General features: G+C 45.8%; 1 protein-coding gene across 2 annotated transcripts in view; it reads right to left on the bottom strand.

Moving 5' to 3' along the window:
- LOC134355256 (calcium-activated chloride channel regulator 1-like) overlaps positions 1 to 14,212 on the bottom strand; it is an 88,828-nt gene that overhangs the window by 69,609 nt on the left and 5,007 nt on the right. For both annotated transcript variants that reach the window (XM_063065053.1, XM_063065051.1), the window contains exons 3-4: positions 4,280 to 4,430; positions 1,260 to 1,368 (exon numbers count right to left, since the gene is read on the bottom strand). In XM_063065053.1, the coding sequence (XP_062921123.1) occupies positions 1,260 to 1,368; positions 4,280 to 4,430 (260 nt within the window). The remainder of the gene's footprint in view (positions 1 to 1,259; positions 1,369 to 4,279; positions 4,431 to 14,212) is intronic.

The raw sequence follows: 14,212 nt of genomic DNA, 5'->3' as shown, positions 1-14,212 counted from the left end.
GCCCATCTTCTAACTCTGACTACTTTTCACAGATGCTGCCTGGTCTGCTGAGTTCCTCCAGCGTTTTGTGTGTGCGTTGCAAGGTTCTTCTTAAGGTGGGCACACATCCCGTCCAATAGAAAGTTCTGGTCAATTTATACTCTACAACTAGGTAACTTCACACAAGTTGTAATTACAGCATAAACACATGCTGGGAATTCAGAGTAACAAACACAAAATGCTGGACTGATGAAGGGTTTCAGCCCAACACATCAACTAATTCCTCTCTGTAGATGTTGTCTGACCTCCCACATTTTATATGAAATAACAGCAGTTAATAGCCTGGGAATATTAATAGGCTGTGAAGTCTTTCAACAGCTTGGTCGGCAGTTGTTGTTGAAATTAAGTGTTTCCTATCCTTACACCAGAAAAAGCACAGATTAAATCTGCAAAAAATTAGAAGTGCTGGAAATATTCAGAAGGTCTGTCAGCATTCCAGAGAAGGAAACCTTGTTAACAGTGAACATATATCTGCATTGTAAATGTTAACTATAAAACAAAAAGGTAGAACAAAGGGATCTGGGAATACAGGTACATAATTAGTTGAAAGTGGCAACACAGGTAGGTAGGGTCGTAAGGAAAACTTTTGGCATGTTGGCCTTCATAATTCAAAGTGGAGTATTGTGTGCAGCTTTGGTCACCTAACAAGAGGAAAGATGTAAATAAAGGTCAAACAATACAGAGAAAATTTACAAGGACGTTGCTAAGTTATAAAGAAAGATTGAATACTTTCGGACTTTATCCATTGGAATTTAGAAGACTGAGGTAATTTGACAGAGGTACACAAAATTATGAGGCATATATACAAGTTAAAAGCAAGCAGGCTTTTTCCACTGAGACTGGGTGGGACTATAACCAGAAGTTATGGATTAAGGGTGAAAGGAGAAAGGTGAAAAGTTTAAGGGGTACACGTGGGGAAATTTCTTCACTCACATGGTCATGAAAGTGTAGTGCACGCAAGCTCGGTTTCAATGTTTAAGAAAAGTTTGGATAAGCGCATGGATGGTTGGAGTATGGAGGGCTATGGTCCAGGTGCATGTCAATGGGAGAGGGCAGTTTAAAAGGTTTGGCACAGACTAGATGGGCCAAAGGGCCTGTTTTGTGCTTTACTCTTCTGTGATTCTATGACTCTAAATTTTATGATACGAAATTATCTGGGATAGGGAAGGATGGAGAGAAATTGACTATGATATGCAAAAAATTAACTTGAATTGTCTCACCTTGTTGCCTCAATGATTCCATCACTGGATCGGTAAAAGGGCACCTGATCATCATATTCATTAAACACGCCCCACTGGAGATGGGCCCATTCATGAACAAATAACTGTCCTGTAGGAAAGGGAGTATATTTGTTCAACGGAATGCAATAAACTTCGAAAAGTGTCTTTTCAAGGTACAGCATAGTAACAGCTCTTCTGGCTTCCATTGCCCAATTACCCCCCCCCAACCATGCAACCAATTAACCTACTAATGCACACATCTATGGAATATAGGAGGAAACCACAGTGCGCGAATCAAACCCATGCAGTTATGGGAAAAGTGTCCAGACTCCTTACAAAGAGAGGCAGGAATTAATAAGGGGATAAAAATAGCTTACCCTAGAATTATCTATCTTAAAGCTCTCTGTCACTAGGGTACTAATCTGCTGGAAAAAGTTCACAAGTAGTTGTGTAAAAACAGAAAACCTTTTCCACTCAGTGTTAGTCTCATCCATTCTCTAAAGATAAGACCATAGGACCAGATTTAGGCCATTCAGCCCATTCCATCATTGCTGATCCTGGATCCCACTCTACCCCATACACCTGCCTTCTCGCCATAACCTTTGATGCCTGACGAATCGGGAAACTATCAATTTTCACTTTAAACATACCCACGGTCTTTGTCTCCACAGCTGTCTGTGGCAGAGCATTCCACAGATTCACAACTCTTTGGCTAGAAAAATCCCTCTATAACTTTGTCCCAAAGGGTCGCCCCTCAATTTTGATTGATGCCTTGCACATTTTCCTTTGTAATAACAATGGCACTCAGTCCTGCTCCCTGACACTCACAGACCTCTGGCACACTACTCGTGTCTTCCACAGTGAAGACTGATACAAAGTACATATTAAGTTCATCTGCCATTTTTTATCCCCCATTACTATCTCACCAACATCATTTTCCCTTCTTATGGCTTTTTTATTTGCCTTTTGTTGGTTTTTAAAAACTCCCCAATCATCCAACTTCCCACTCACTTTTGCTACACTATATGCCCTTTCCCTGGGTTTTATACAGTCCTTAATTTCCCTTGTCAGCCACAGTTGCCTACCCCTACCATTTGAGAGCTTCTTCTCCTGTGCCTTGTGAACTATTCCCAGAAACTTCAGCCACTTCTGCTCTGCTGTCATCCCTGCCAGTGTTTCCCTACAATTCACCTGATAAAGTTCCTCTCTTCTGTCTCAATAATTCCCTTTATTCCATTGCGGTACTGATACATCTGACTTATGCTTCTCCCTCTTAAATTGTAGTATGAATTCAATCCTATTATAATCACTGACTCCTTTACCTTAAGCTCCCTAATAAAATCTGGATTATTATACAACACCTAATCTAAGATAGCCTTTCCCAAGTAGGCTCAAGCACAAGCTGCTCTAAAAAGCCATCTCATAAGTATTCAACAAATTCCCTCCCTTGCAATCCAAAACCAATCTGATATTCCTAATCCCTTTGCATATTGAAGTCCCAAATTACAATTGTGACATTACCCTTATAACATGCCCTTTCCAGTTCCCTTTGCAATCTCAACTCCATATCTTGGTTACTGTTTGGAGGCCTATATATGATTCCCATAATGTTTTTTTTTTACCCTTGCAGTTTCTTAACTCCATCCACAAAGATTTGACATCCTCTGACCCTCTGTCACCTCTTTTTAAAGATGTAAGTCCATATCTTACCCATAGAGCCACACCACCACCTTTGTCTTTCTGCCTGTCCTTTCAATACAAGGAATATCCTTTGATATTAAGTTCCCAAATATGACCTTCTTTCAGCCACTTCACTGTGATGCTCAACATTATACTGACCAATCTAATTGCGCCTTGAGTTCCATCATTTTTTTCTGAATTCTACACGCATTTAAACAGATCACCTTCAATCTTGCATTCTTCACCCTTTTGAATTTTGCCTCTGTGGTACAATTTAACTTTGCTGCGTCTGCATTTGTACCCAATCGTTGGTTTGTCCTTTATTACATTTAGACTACATCCATTATCTATTTGTAAACCTGCTGATTCATCCTCAGCTCCATCATACTGGTTCCTATTCCCCTGCCATAGTAGTTTAAACTACTCCCAACAGCTCTAGCAAACCTGCTCGCAAGGATATTACCGCCCCCGCCGCACATTCAAGTGCAACCTGTCTCTTTTCTACAGGTCAGACCTGTCCCAGAAGAAGTCCCAATTGTGTGTGTGTGTGTGTGTGTGTGTGTGTGTGTGTGTGTGTGTGTGTGTGTGTGTGTGTGTGTGTGTGTGAAGTGAGGGGGGTAGTAAAGGAGTTTGTTTCATTGTTGATGCCTGGTGTATGTTGTCTCCGTGTTGTACTGCTGAACACAGTGGGTGAGCTTGCTATGTTGGCTTCAGAATGTGTGATGACTCTTACGGGCTGCTTCCTGTACATCCTCAGATTGTGTTATTTGTTAATGCTAAAGACACATTTCACTGTATGTTTCGATGTACATGTGGTTAATAATAAAGAAATCTAAATCTAAGTCCCATCACCTACCTACATTACTAACCTTGGTCCCATTGCCCATTCATCTATCTTGTACTTTATTCACACCCAGCAACTCCAGCATAATCCTCCTGACACCCACCAAAAAAATGCATTTTCCAGTGTAATACTTTAATTTACTGCTATTAAAAATCACATTTCTGTATGTTTAAATACTGCAGCAATATGTCTCATTTCTCTTAAGAGGAGATTTGGCCCAGTGAGACATTCTGGCTCTCAGATTACCACCATTAGTATTTCCACATCCCTGATCCACTTTTCATGTCCTAGTCAAGCCCCCCCTCAACTCCACCCTTACTCTCCTGTCACCCACCTGAACAAAGGGTGGTTCATATGTAGTCACTTAACATACCTGACTGGCACAAGTTTTTCACCCACTAACTTTCTATGTTGTTTCCCCAGGTTGTTGTCACAGGAAACCACTAGACACAGTTTCATCAGCTTTAAAACATATTCTGTAAAGATGTTAACTTACCTTTTCTACCATAAACTTGAACCAGACTGTCATTTAGTAGGAAGCTCGGTGTAAGGTGAATGTAATGGCCCTTCTCCCCACATCCTCCATACTGCAGGGTGTATGGGGTGTCTCCATGCAGAGGATTGGGTTCAGCAATGATCACATTTGCCTGTGAAATATAATTGCACATTTCTACCTGAAAATCCCTGCAATAGAAACACTGTGCATAATCCATAGGATTGTGAGGCTAAATTTGTAATACAAGAAATACATAGTGGATAGAATTGGTATGAACATTTTTTTCAAATCTTTCTTTCTAATGTATTTATTATTTGACATTTGAAGACCAGGCCATTAGACCATAGAAACAGGAGCAGTATTGAGCCATTTGTCCAACAGAGTCTGCTCTGCCACTCAAACACGGTAGATTTATTACCCCTCTCAATACCATTCTGCTGCCTTCTCCCAATAACTTTTGATGCCTTTACGAATCAAGAACCTAACAACTCTGCTTTAACTATACCAGCATTTATTGTCTACCTTGAACTGCCCTTGTTCAACTGGGAAAGCCCAGCATCTTGAATCAATGTAGTATTTCTGTGTCCTGGTGCAAATCTGCAGGTGGTGGTTTTCTCCCGTGGCTGCTTTCTTTGTGCTATTTGGTTGCTGGGCAATGATTTGGGAAGTGCTCTTGGAGTAGGCTGGATTACAGTCCATTTTTTAGACAGTTCACAGAGCAGATAATGTGTGGCAGTAGTGAAGAGATTAAATGTTTAGGCTGAAGGATGGGTTGCTTTGTTATGGTTGGTGTCAAACTTTTCATGGGTTGTTGGAGAACACTGACCCAGGCAAATAGAGACTGTTCACAAACACAAGAGATTCTGGCAAATGCTGGAAATTCAGACAACACACAAAATCAGGCAGCATCTATGGAGCAGAATGAATAGTTGATGTTTCAGGCCGAGGCTGGAAATGAAGGGGCAAGAAGCCAGAATAAGATGCGGGAGAGGGGAAGGAGGATAAACTGGCAGACGTTCGGTGACACCAGCTGAGAGGGGATGTGTGTGGGAGAAGGAGCAGGGGAATGAAGAGAGAAGCTGAGAAGGGGTTTGTTGAAGAGGCAAAGGGCTGAAGAAGTAGAAATCAGTTAGGAGAGGAGAATGGACCATGGGAGAAAGTGAAAGAAGAGGAGCACCAGAGGGAGGTGATAGGGAAGTGAAGGGGTAAGAGGGGAACCAGAATGGAGAATGGAGAAATAGAGAAGGGGCATGGGTGAGAAATTAGCAGAAGTTAGAGCATTCAATATTCATGCCATCAGGTTGGAGGCTACCCGGACAAAGTATGAAATGTTGTTGTTGTTGCTCCAACCTGAGAGTGGTAATAGGGAAGGCATGGTGTTACACTGAACATGGCATTGGTGCGACCTCACTTGGAGTATCGTATTCATTTCTGGTTATTCAGTGATATGAAGGTCATCATTAAGCTTAAAGGGAGCAGAAAAGATTCTTTATTTATTTATTATTCTTTATTTATCTATTGAGATACAGTGCAGAATTGGCCTTTCCAGCCCTTCAAACTGTGCTGCCCAGCAATCCCCCAATGTAATCTGAGCCTAATCACAGGACAATTTACAATGACCAATTAGCTTACCTTAATGACGCTTTTCCCAGGACTGGAGGGCTCGAGCTATGAGGAGAAACTTCTGGGAGTGGATTTCCTGAGACAAAGAAAACTGAGGGTTGACCTTACAAAGGCTTATTAAATCATGAGGGGCCTGGATACAATAATTTTCCAAGGTAGAAGAGTCTAGAACTGGAGGGCACTGGATTAAGGAGAGTGGAATAAGATTTAAAGGAGATCAGAAGGCAAATTTTTTACACATCAGTATGTAGAATGAGCTGTCAGAGGAGTGGTAGAAGCAGGTACAATTACACATTTAAATATATTTGGACAGGTACATAGAACATAGAACATTGCCTTTTGGCCCAGGGTATTGTGTCGACCTTTTAACCTACTCCAAGATCAATCTAACCCTTCCCTTTCATATAGCCCTCCCTTTTTTTTTTATCATTCTCTTAAATGTCACCAATGTATCTGCCTCTACCACCATCCCAGGCAGTGCATTCCACACATCCACCACTCTGTGGAGAAACTTACCTCTGACCTTCCTACTATACACTCCTCCAATCTACTTACAATTATGTCCCTTCACATTAGCCATTTTCACCCTGGGAAAAAGTCACTGTCTGTCCACACTGTCTATGCCTCTCATCATTGTGTACACCAGCATCAAATCACATCTCATCATTTTCACTCCAGGGAGAAAAGTCCTAGCTTGCTCAACCTATCCTCATAAGACATGCTGTCTAATCCAGACAGCACCTGGGTAAATCTTCTCTGCACCATCTCTAAAGCTTCCACATCCCTCCTATAATGAGAGGATCAGAACTGAATGCAATACTCTATATGTAGTCTAACCAGACTTTTATAGAGCTGCAACATTACCCCACAGCTCCTGAATTCATTTCCCCAACTAATGAAGGCCAGCACACGATATACTTTCTTTACCACAGGCAATTTGTGTGGAAATGTTGAGAGATTTATAGCCATGGTCCCCAAGATCCCTCTATTCCTCCCCACTGCTCATAATTCTGCTATTAACTGTAATCTTGTATTAGGCTTTCAAATTTGACCTTCCAAGATGTAAAACTTACATTTTTTTGGATTGAACTCCATCTGCCGCTTCTCAACTAAGCTCTGCATGATATCAATATCCCATTGAAAGCTACAACAACCTTCTGCACTATTCACAATGCCAACAACCTTTGTGAACAGTCAGGTGTTCAAAGGATTCAGGACGAACATAGGAAAATGGGACCAGCTCAGGTAGGCATCTTGGTCAGCATAGATGAGTTGGACAAAAGACCAACTTCTGTGCTGTATGCGGCTGTGTCTTTAAGTTGTTCATCTCAAATGTATTGGAGGAGGCTGATGACAGACAGATCAGTGTTAGAGTGGAAAGGCTGGTTAAAATGACATGAACTGGAAACTTGTGGTAGCCACTGCAGACAAAGTACAGGTGTTCTGTAAAATGGCCACCTGGTCTCTGCAGACAGGATGATGAACTCCTCCACCTATTAATACACCCTAGCACCACAACATCCACAAAATGCTGGAGGAACTCAGCAGGTCAGACAGCATCTATGGAAATCAAAAAAATGGTCTATGTTTCGGGTCAAGACCAGGTGGGTAGGAAAGGTATAGAGCTGGAGAGGAAGGAATCTGATAGGAGAGGAGAGTGGACCATAGGAAAAAGGGAAAGAAGAGTGGATTCAGAGGGAGGTGATAGTCAGGTGAGAAGAGATAAAAGGCCAGAGTGGGGAAAAGAAGAAGGGTTTGGGAGGGAATTTTTTTTAAATCAAAAGGAGAAATTGATATTCATGCTGTCAGTTTGGAGGTTACCAAGATGGAATATAAGGTGTTGCTCCTCATAATTGAGGGTGGCCTCATCTTGGCACCAGAGGAAGCCATGGACCGACATGCTGGAACAGGAATGGGAATTGCAATTAAAATGTTTGGCCACTAGGGTGTTCCGCTTTTGACAGAAGTATTTGACAAAGCTGTGCCCCAATTTACAATGTATCTCTCCAAAATAGAGGAGACTGCATTGGGAACACCAGACATAAGAAAATTTACAGGTGAGGTATTACCTCTCAGAGAAGCAATGTTTGGGGCCCTGAATGGAAGTGAAGGAGGAAGTGAATGGGCAGGTGTAGCACTTTGGCCAATTGCAGGGATAACTGCTGGGAGGAAGATAAGTGGTGAGGGATAATTGATAAGGGAATCACAGAGGGAGAAATCCTTGCAGAAAGCGAAGAGAGCGGGGGAGGTAAAAATAGGTTTGGTGATAGAAACCCTTTGGAGATGGCAGAAGTTGCAGCAAATTCATCAACTCACAAACATGGAGGAACCCTTACGAAATCCCACATCCACAGATGATCCTGTGATTTCAGTCTTTGAGCCGACATGAGAGTATCCTGAAGGAGGAAGAACCCACAGAGAGGATTTGGCCCAGATGGTGTACTGGCCAAGTACTAAAGACCTGTGCTAATCAACTGGCTAGAGTATTTACTGATATCTTTGTCCTCTCACTTCAGCATTCTGAGATACCCACCTGCTTCAAGCAGGCTTTAATTATACTGGTGCCCAAAAAGAGCATGGTGACCTGCCTCAATGCCTATCGCCCAGAAGCACTTATATCCACACTGATGAAGTGTTTGAGAGGTTGGTGATGAAACATTTCAACTCCTGCCTGAGAAGTGACTTAGATCTGCTCCAATTTTCCTACAGCAGCATCATCCCATTGGCTCTTCACTCTACCCTGGAACATCTGGACAGTAAAGATGCATACATCAGGATGCTCTTTATTAACTACAGGTCAGCATACAATACTATCATCCTCTCAGGGCTAACCAATATGCTCCAAGATCTCGGTCTCAATACCTCCATGAGCAATTGGATTCTGGATTTCCTCATTTGCAGACTCCAGTCAGTTCAGATTGGCAACAACATCTCCTCCACAATCTGCACCAGCACAGGTGAACCACAAGGTTGTGTGCTTAGCCCCCTGCTCTACTTGTATTCACCTATGACTGCATGGCTAAGCACAGCTCCCATGCCATATTCAAGCTTGCTGATGACACCAGTATGATCAAAGATAGTGACACTCACAACACACTGTGAGTGTTGCTTTGACCCCAGCATCAACAGATTATTTTGTGTTTATGATCAAAGATAGTGATGACTCAGCACATAGGAGGGGGATTAAAAATCTGGCTGTGTGGTGGCATAACAGCAACCTCTTACTCAATGTCAGTGACACCAAAGAACTGATTATAGAGTTCAGGAGAAGGAAACCAGAAATCCATTGGCTAGTCCTCATCAGAGCATCGGATGGGAAAGTGTTAGCAACTTTAAATTCCTAGGTGTTATTATTTCAAAGGACCTGTCCTTGCCAGTAAGTGCAATTATGAAGAAAGCATGGTGGTGTTGCTACTTCATTAGGAGTTTGTGGAGATTTGGCATGACATCTAAAGTTTTGACAAACATCTGTAGATGTGTAGTAGAGAGTATATCGACTGGCTGCATTATATCCTGGTGTAGAAATGCCAATGCTCTCTTATGGAAAATCCTACAATAAGTAGTGGAAATGACTCAGCTCATCATGGGTAAAGCCCTCTCAACCATGGAGAACATCTACATGAAACAGTCTAGCAGGAAAGCAGCAGCTATTATCAAGGACCCTCAGCAGGCTGGACATGCTGCCTTCTCATTGCTGCCATCAGGAAAATAGTGCAAGAGCCTCAGGACTCACATTGCCAGGTTCAGGAACACGTACTAGCCCTCAATCGTCAGGCTCTTGAACCAGAGGGGATAACTTTACTCATTTTAACTTGCCCCATCATCGAAATGTTTCCTCAACCAATGGACTCACTTTCAAGGGGACTCTTCATCACAAGTTCTTGATATTTATTGTTTATTTATTATTATTAGTTCTTTTTTATTTGTACAGTTAGTTGTCTTTTGCAATCTAGTTGAATGTCCTAGTTGGACAATCTTTCACTGATTCTTTTATAGTTATTATTCTTTTGATTTATTGAGTATGCTCACAAGAAAATGAATTTCAGGGTTGTGTATGGTGACATATATACAGTATACTTTGATATTAAAATTTACTTTGAACTTTACTGTAAACTTTGAAACTTGTGTTGGATGCAGTGTCTCATGGGGTGGTAGTTAAGGACAAGAGGAACTCTATCACTGTTGAAATGGCAGGAAGATGGGATGAACGTGAGTGTTTGAGAAATGGAGAGGATGTGGTTTAGATTAGATTATGAAGACATGTAGTCCTCTTTTATTGTCATTTGGTAATGCATGCATTAAGAAATGATACATTATTTCCTCCGGTGTGATATCTCAAAACACAGGACAGACCAAGTGTGGTAAACCATGCATATATGTTGTCACTCGGTTACCTGTCTGGACACACCTCTGCTGACTGCCCCTGTGGCTCCTCTGACTGCCCCTGAGGCTCCTCCCATGGAGTCCTGTATAAAGGTGTTTGCCTTGCCCCTCCCCCTCAGTCCGGGGGCAGACACTCACTGTGGAGGTCGTATTGTACAGCGAATAAAAGCCTTTCAGTATTTTACCAAACCTCAGTCTTTTGGAGTAATTGAAGGTGCTTCAATTTTATTCGCTGTACATTTTAAAACATGGAACAGACCCTGAGACCAGACAAATTAGACCTCGATCCGCAAATGCCTGACACTGGAAACGCTTTCGAAGTCTGGCTGGCCTGCTTCGAAGCGTATCTAGAGGAGATTAAAGCGACCGACCCCGTAGTGAAGCGCAGAGTTCTACTCTCCAGGGTCAGTCCACGGGTTTATTCGCTGATCAGAGACCAGCTGAACTACGACGGCGCGATGAACGCACTCAAAAGACAATACCTGCGGCCGATAAACAGCGTCTATGCTCGGCATCGCTTAGCGACACAGCAACAACGGTCCGGGGAATCGAGTGCTGAGTTTGTCCGGGCCCTACAGACACTCGTGCGGGCCTGCAATTGCCAGGAGCTGACGGCGGCACAGCATGCAGAACTCCTAGTGAGAGACGCCTTCGTTACGGGGACCAGGTCAGTGTACGTGCGCCAGCGGCTGCTGGAAAAAGCCGATCTTACCCTAAGTTCGGCGATCGAGCTGGCTGATACATTGGAGGCCGCTCTGCATAACTCCGAGGCTCTCCAGGCATGCGATCCCCCGATGGCATCGTGGGCGCCGCAGACCCTGCAATCCGCCGGCAAATCGACCTTGGCTGCAGCCATTCGTGAGTCCGCGAAGTGCTACTTCTACAGACTGGAGAAGCACCCCCGGAAACGCTGCGCGGCCCGACAAGCTACCTGTTCCAGCTGTGGAAAGAAGGGCCACTTCGCCAAGGTCTGTAAGTCAAAACCGCGAGCGGGATCGAGCAGCGCCGCGTGCAAGACGTGGGGGTCGCCATCTTCCCTGCACACTGCCACCACGTTCGAGACATGGGGGCCGCCATCTTCCCTGCACGCCGCCACCACGTGCGAGACATGGGGGCAGCCATCTTGGTCGGCACCACCTCCCACCGCCTACGACCAACAGGTGCTCACGGGCCACCCCACCGCGCCGGACCAAGACAGCGACCCCACCTTGGCTTCCGTGACCCTCGACCAAAGCGCTCCCCACCAGCTCGCAAGGTCAATGATGGACATCCTGGTGGAGGGGCACAGGACAAGCTGCCTGTTTGACACAGGCAGCACGGAGAGTTTTATCCACCTGGCCACGGTGCAGCATTGTGGACTCAGGATACGGCCGGTAAGTCAGAGGGTCACCATGACCTCCGGGTCGCATACAACAGACATCCAGGGGGGTTGTGTAGTGACCCTAGTGGTGCAGGGCACAGAATATCGGGACATTAAGTTACTGGTCTTGCCTCAACTGTGTGCCCCTGTGCTGTTGGGGTTGGACTTCCAGAGCCACCTGAAAAGCGTGACAATGAAGTATGATGGGCCCCTCCCACCAATTACTGTCATAAATCCCCTGTTTTGTAGAGATATGTCACGTACCCCGCTACTGACCACACACACACACCGACCCGCACATCCCACCCAACATCATGCCAACTGCCACACTACCAACACCACTTGCGGCCTCTCCACCCTCAGGATCCCTCCCCCACCGCTGTTCACCAACCTGACCCCCGACTGTAAACTCGTGGCAACTAAAAGCAGGAGGTACAGCGCGGGGGACATAGCTTTCATTAAGTCGGAGGTGCAGCGGCTGCTCAGGGAGGGGGTCATTGAGGCGAGCACAAGTCCTTGGAGGGCGCAGGTGGTGGTTGTTCGGAACGAGGAGAAGAATAGGATGGTCGTGGACTATAGCCAGACCATCAATAGGTTCACGCTGCTCGACGCGTACCCTCTACCCCGCATCGCGGATATGGTCAATCAGATAGCACTGTACAAGGTGTACTCGACCATAGACCTAAAATCCGCTTACCATCAGCTCCCCATCTGCCGGGAGGATCGCCCTTACACTGCCTTCGAGGCGGACGGCAGGCTTTATCAATTCCTGCGCGTCCCCTTTGGTGTCACGAATGGTGTATCTGTCTTCCAGAGGGCAATGGACCGGATGGTGGATCAGTGCCAACTGAAGGCCACGTTCCCATATCTGGATAACATCACCATCTGCGGTCACAACCAGCAGGATCACGACAACAACCTCCAAAAATTTCTCCAAGCGGCCAAATCTTTCAACCTCACCTATAACAAGGACAAGTGTGTATTTGGGACCACCCGACTTGCTATCCTTGGGTTTGTCGTGGAGAATGGAGTCATTGGCCCTGACCCCGACCGTATGCGCCCCCTGTTGGAACTCCCTCTTCCCAATACCCTCAGAGCCCTCAAAAGGTGCCTGGGCTTCTTTTCATATTACGCCCAATGGGTCTCTAACTATGCAGACAAGGCCCGCCCCCTGGTCAAGTCCACCACATTCCCCCTCTCTGCCGAGGCCCACACGGCCTTCAACCGCATAAAAGGGGACATTGCCAAAGCAGCAATGCATGCGGTGGATGAGGCCATTCCCTTCCAAGTAGAGAGTGACGCCTCCGACTTTGCGCTGGCTGCTACCCTCAACCAGGCAGGAAGACCAGTGGCGTTCTTCTCCCGTACCTTTCAAGGCCCTAAAATTCGGCACTCTGTGGTAGAGAAAGAGGCCCAGGCCATAGTGGAAGCTATAAGGCACTGGAGGCACTATCTTGCCGGCGAAAGGTTCACGCTGCTAACTGACCAGCGCTCAGTCGCGTTCATGTTTAATAATCAGCAGCGGAGCAAAATCAAAAATGATAAAATTCTGAGGTGGAGAATCGAACTCTCCACCTACAACTATGACATCATGTACAGGCCTGGGAAGCTCAACGAGCCCTCCGATGCCCTATCCCGGGGAACATGTGCCAGCGCGCAGATTGACCGGCTATACGCCCTACATGTAGATCTTTGCCACCCAGGAGTCACCCGGCTTTTCCACTTCGTGAAAGCCCGGAACCTGCCTTACTCCCTTGAGGAGATCAGGATGATGACCAGGGACTGCCAAGTCTGCGCAGAGTGCAAACCGCACTTCTACCGACCTGAAAAGGCACCACTCATCAAGGCCACCCGCCCCTTTGAGCGACTGAGTGTTGACTTTAAGGGCCCCCTTCCCTCCACCGACCGCAATGTGTACTTTCTTAACGTAATTGACGAGTACTCGCGGTTCCCCTTCAGCATCCCCTGCCCCGACACCACTACCACGTCAGTTATAAAAGCCCTGCGCAAGCTCTTCACTCTGTTCGGATACCCATGCTATATTCACAGTGACAGAGGGTCCTCGTTTATGAGTGACGAGCTGCGCCAATACCTACTGGCTAGGGGAATTGCAACCAGTAGGACCACGAGCTATAATCCCCGGGGGAATGGACAGGTAGAGAAGGAGAATGGCACGGTGTGGAAAGCCACACTCTTAGCCCTCAGGTCAAAGGGACTGCCGGTCTCCCGCTGGCAGGAGGTTCTTCCCGAGGCACTCCACTCCATCCGCTCCCTGTTATGCACGGCCACCAATGCCACCCCTCATGAGTGGCTCTTTTCGTTTCCCAGCAAATCGACCACTGGAACCACCCTACCAACTTGGCTGACGTCCCCGGGGCCAGTGCTGCTTCGGAAACATGCGAGCAGCAATAAATACTCCCCGATGGTCGAGAGGGTTCACTTACTTCATGCGAACCCCCAGTATGCCTACGTGGTTTTACCTGATGGGTGGGAGGACACGGTCTCCATCCGCGACCTGGTGCCCGCAGGAGCTCCGGGCCCCTATCCTGAACACTCCGTGGTGACTA

Source organism: Mobula hypostoma, chromosome 12 (assembly GCF_963921235.1).
Source record: "Mobula hypostoma chromosome 12, sMobHyp1.1, whole genome shotgun sequence".
Taxonomy (NCBI): Eukaryota; Metazoa; Chordata; class Chondrichthyes; order Myliobatiformes; family Myliobatidae; genus Mobula; species Mobula hypostoma.
The sequence above is the reverse complement of the archived record's forward strand: the minus strand, read 5'-3'. Positions and strand labels throughout refer to the sequence as shown.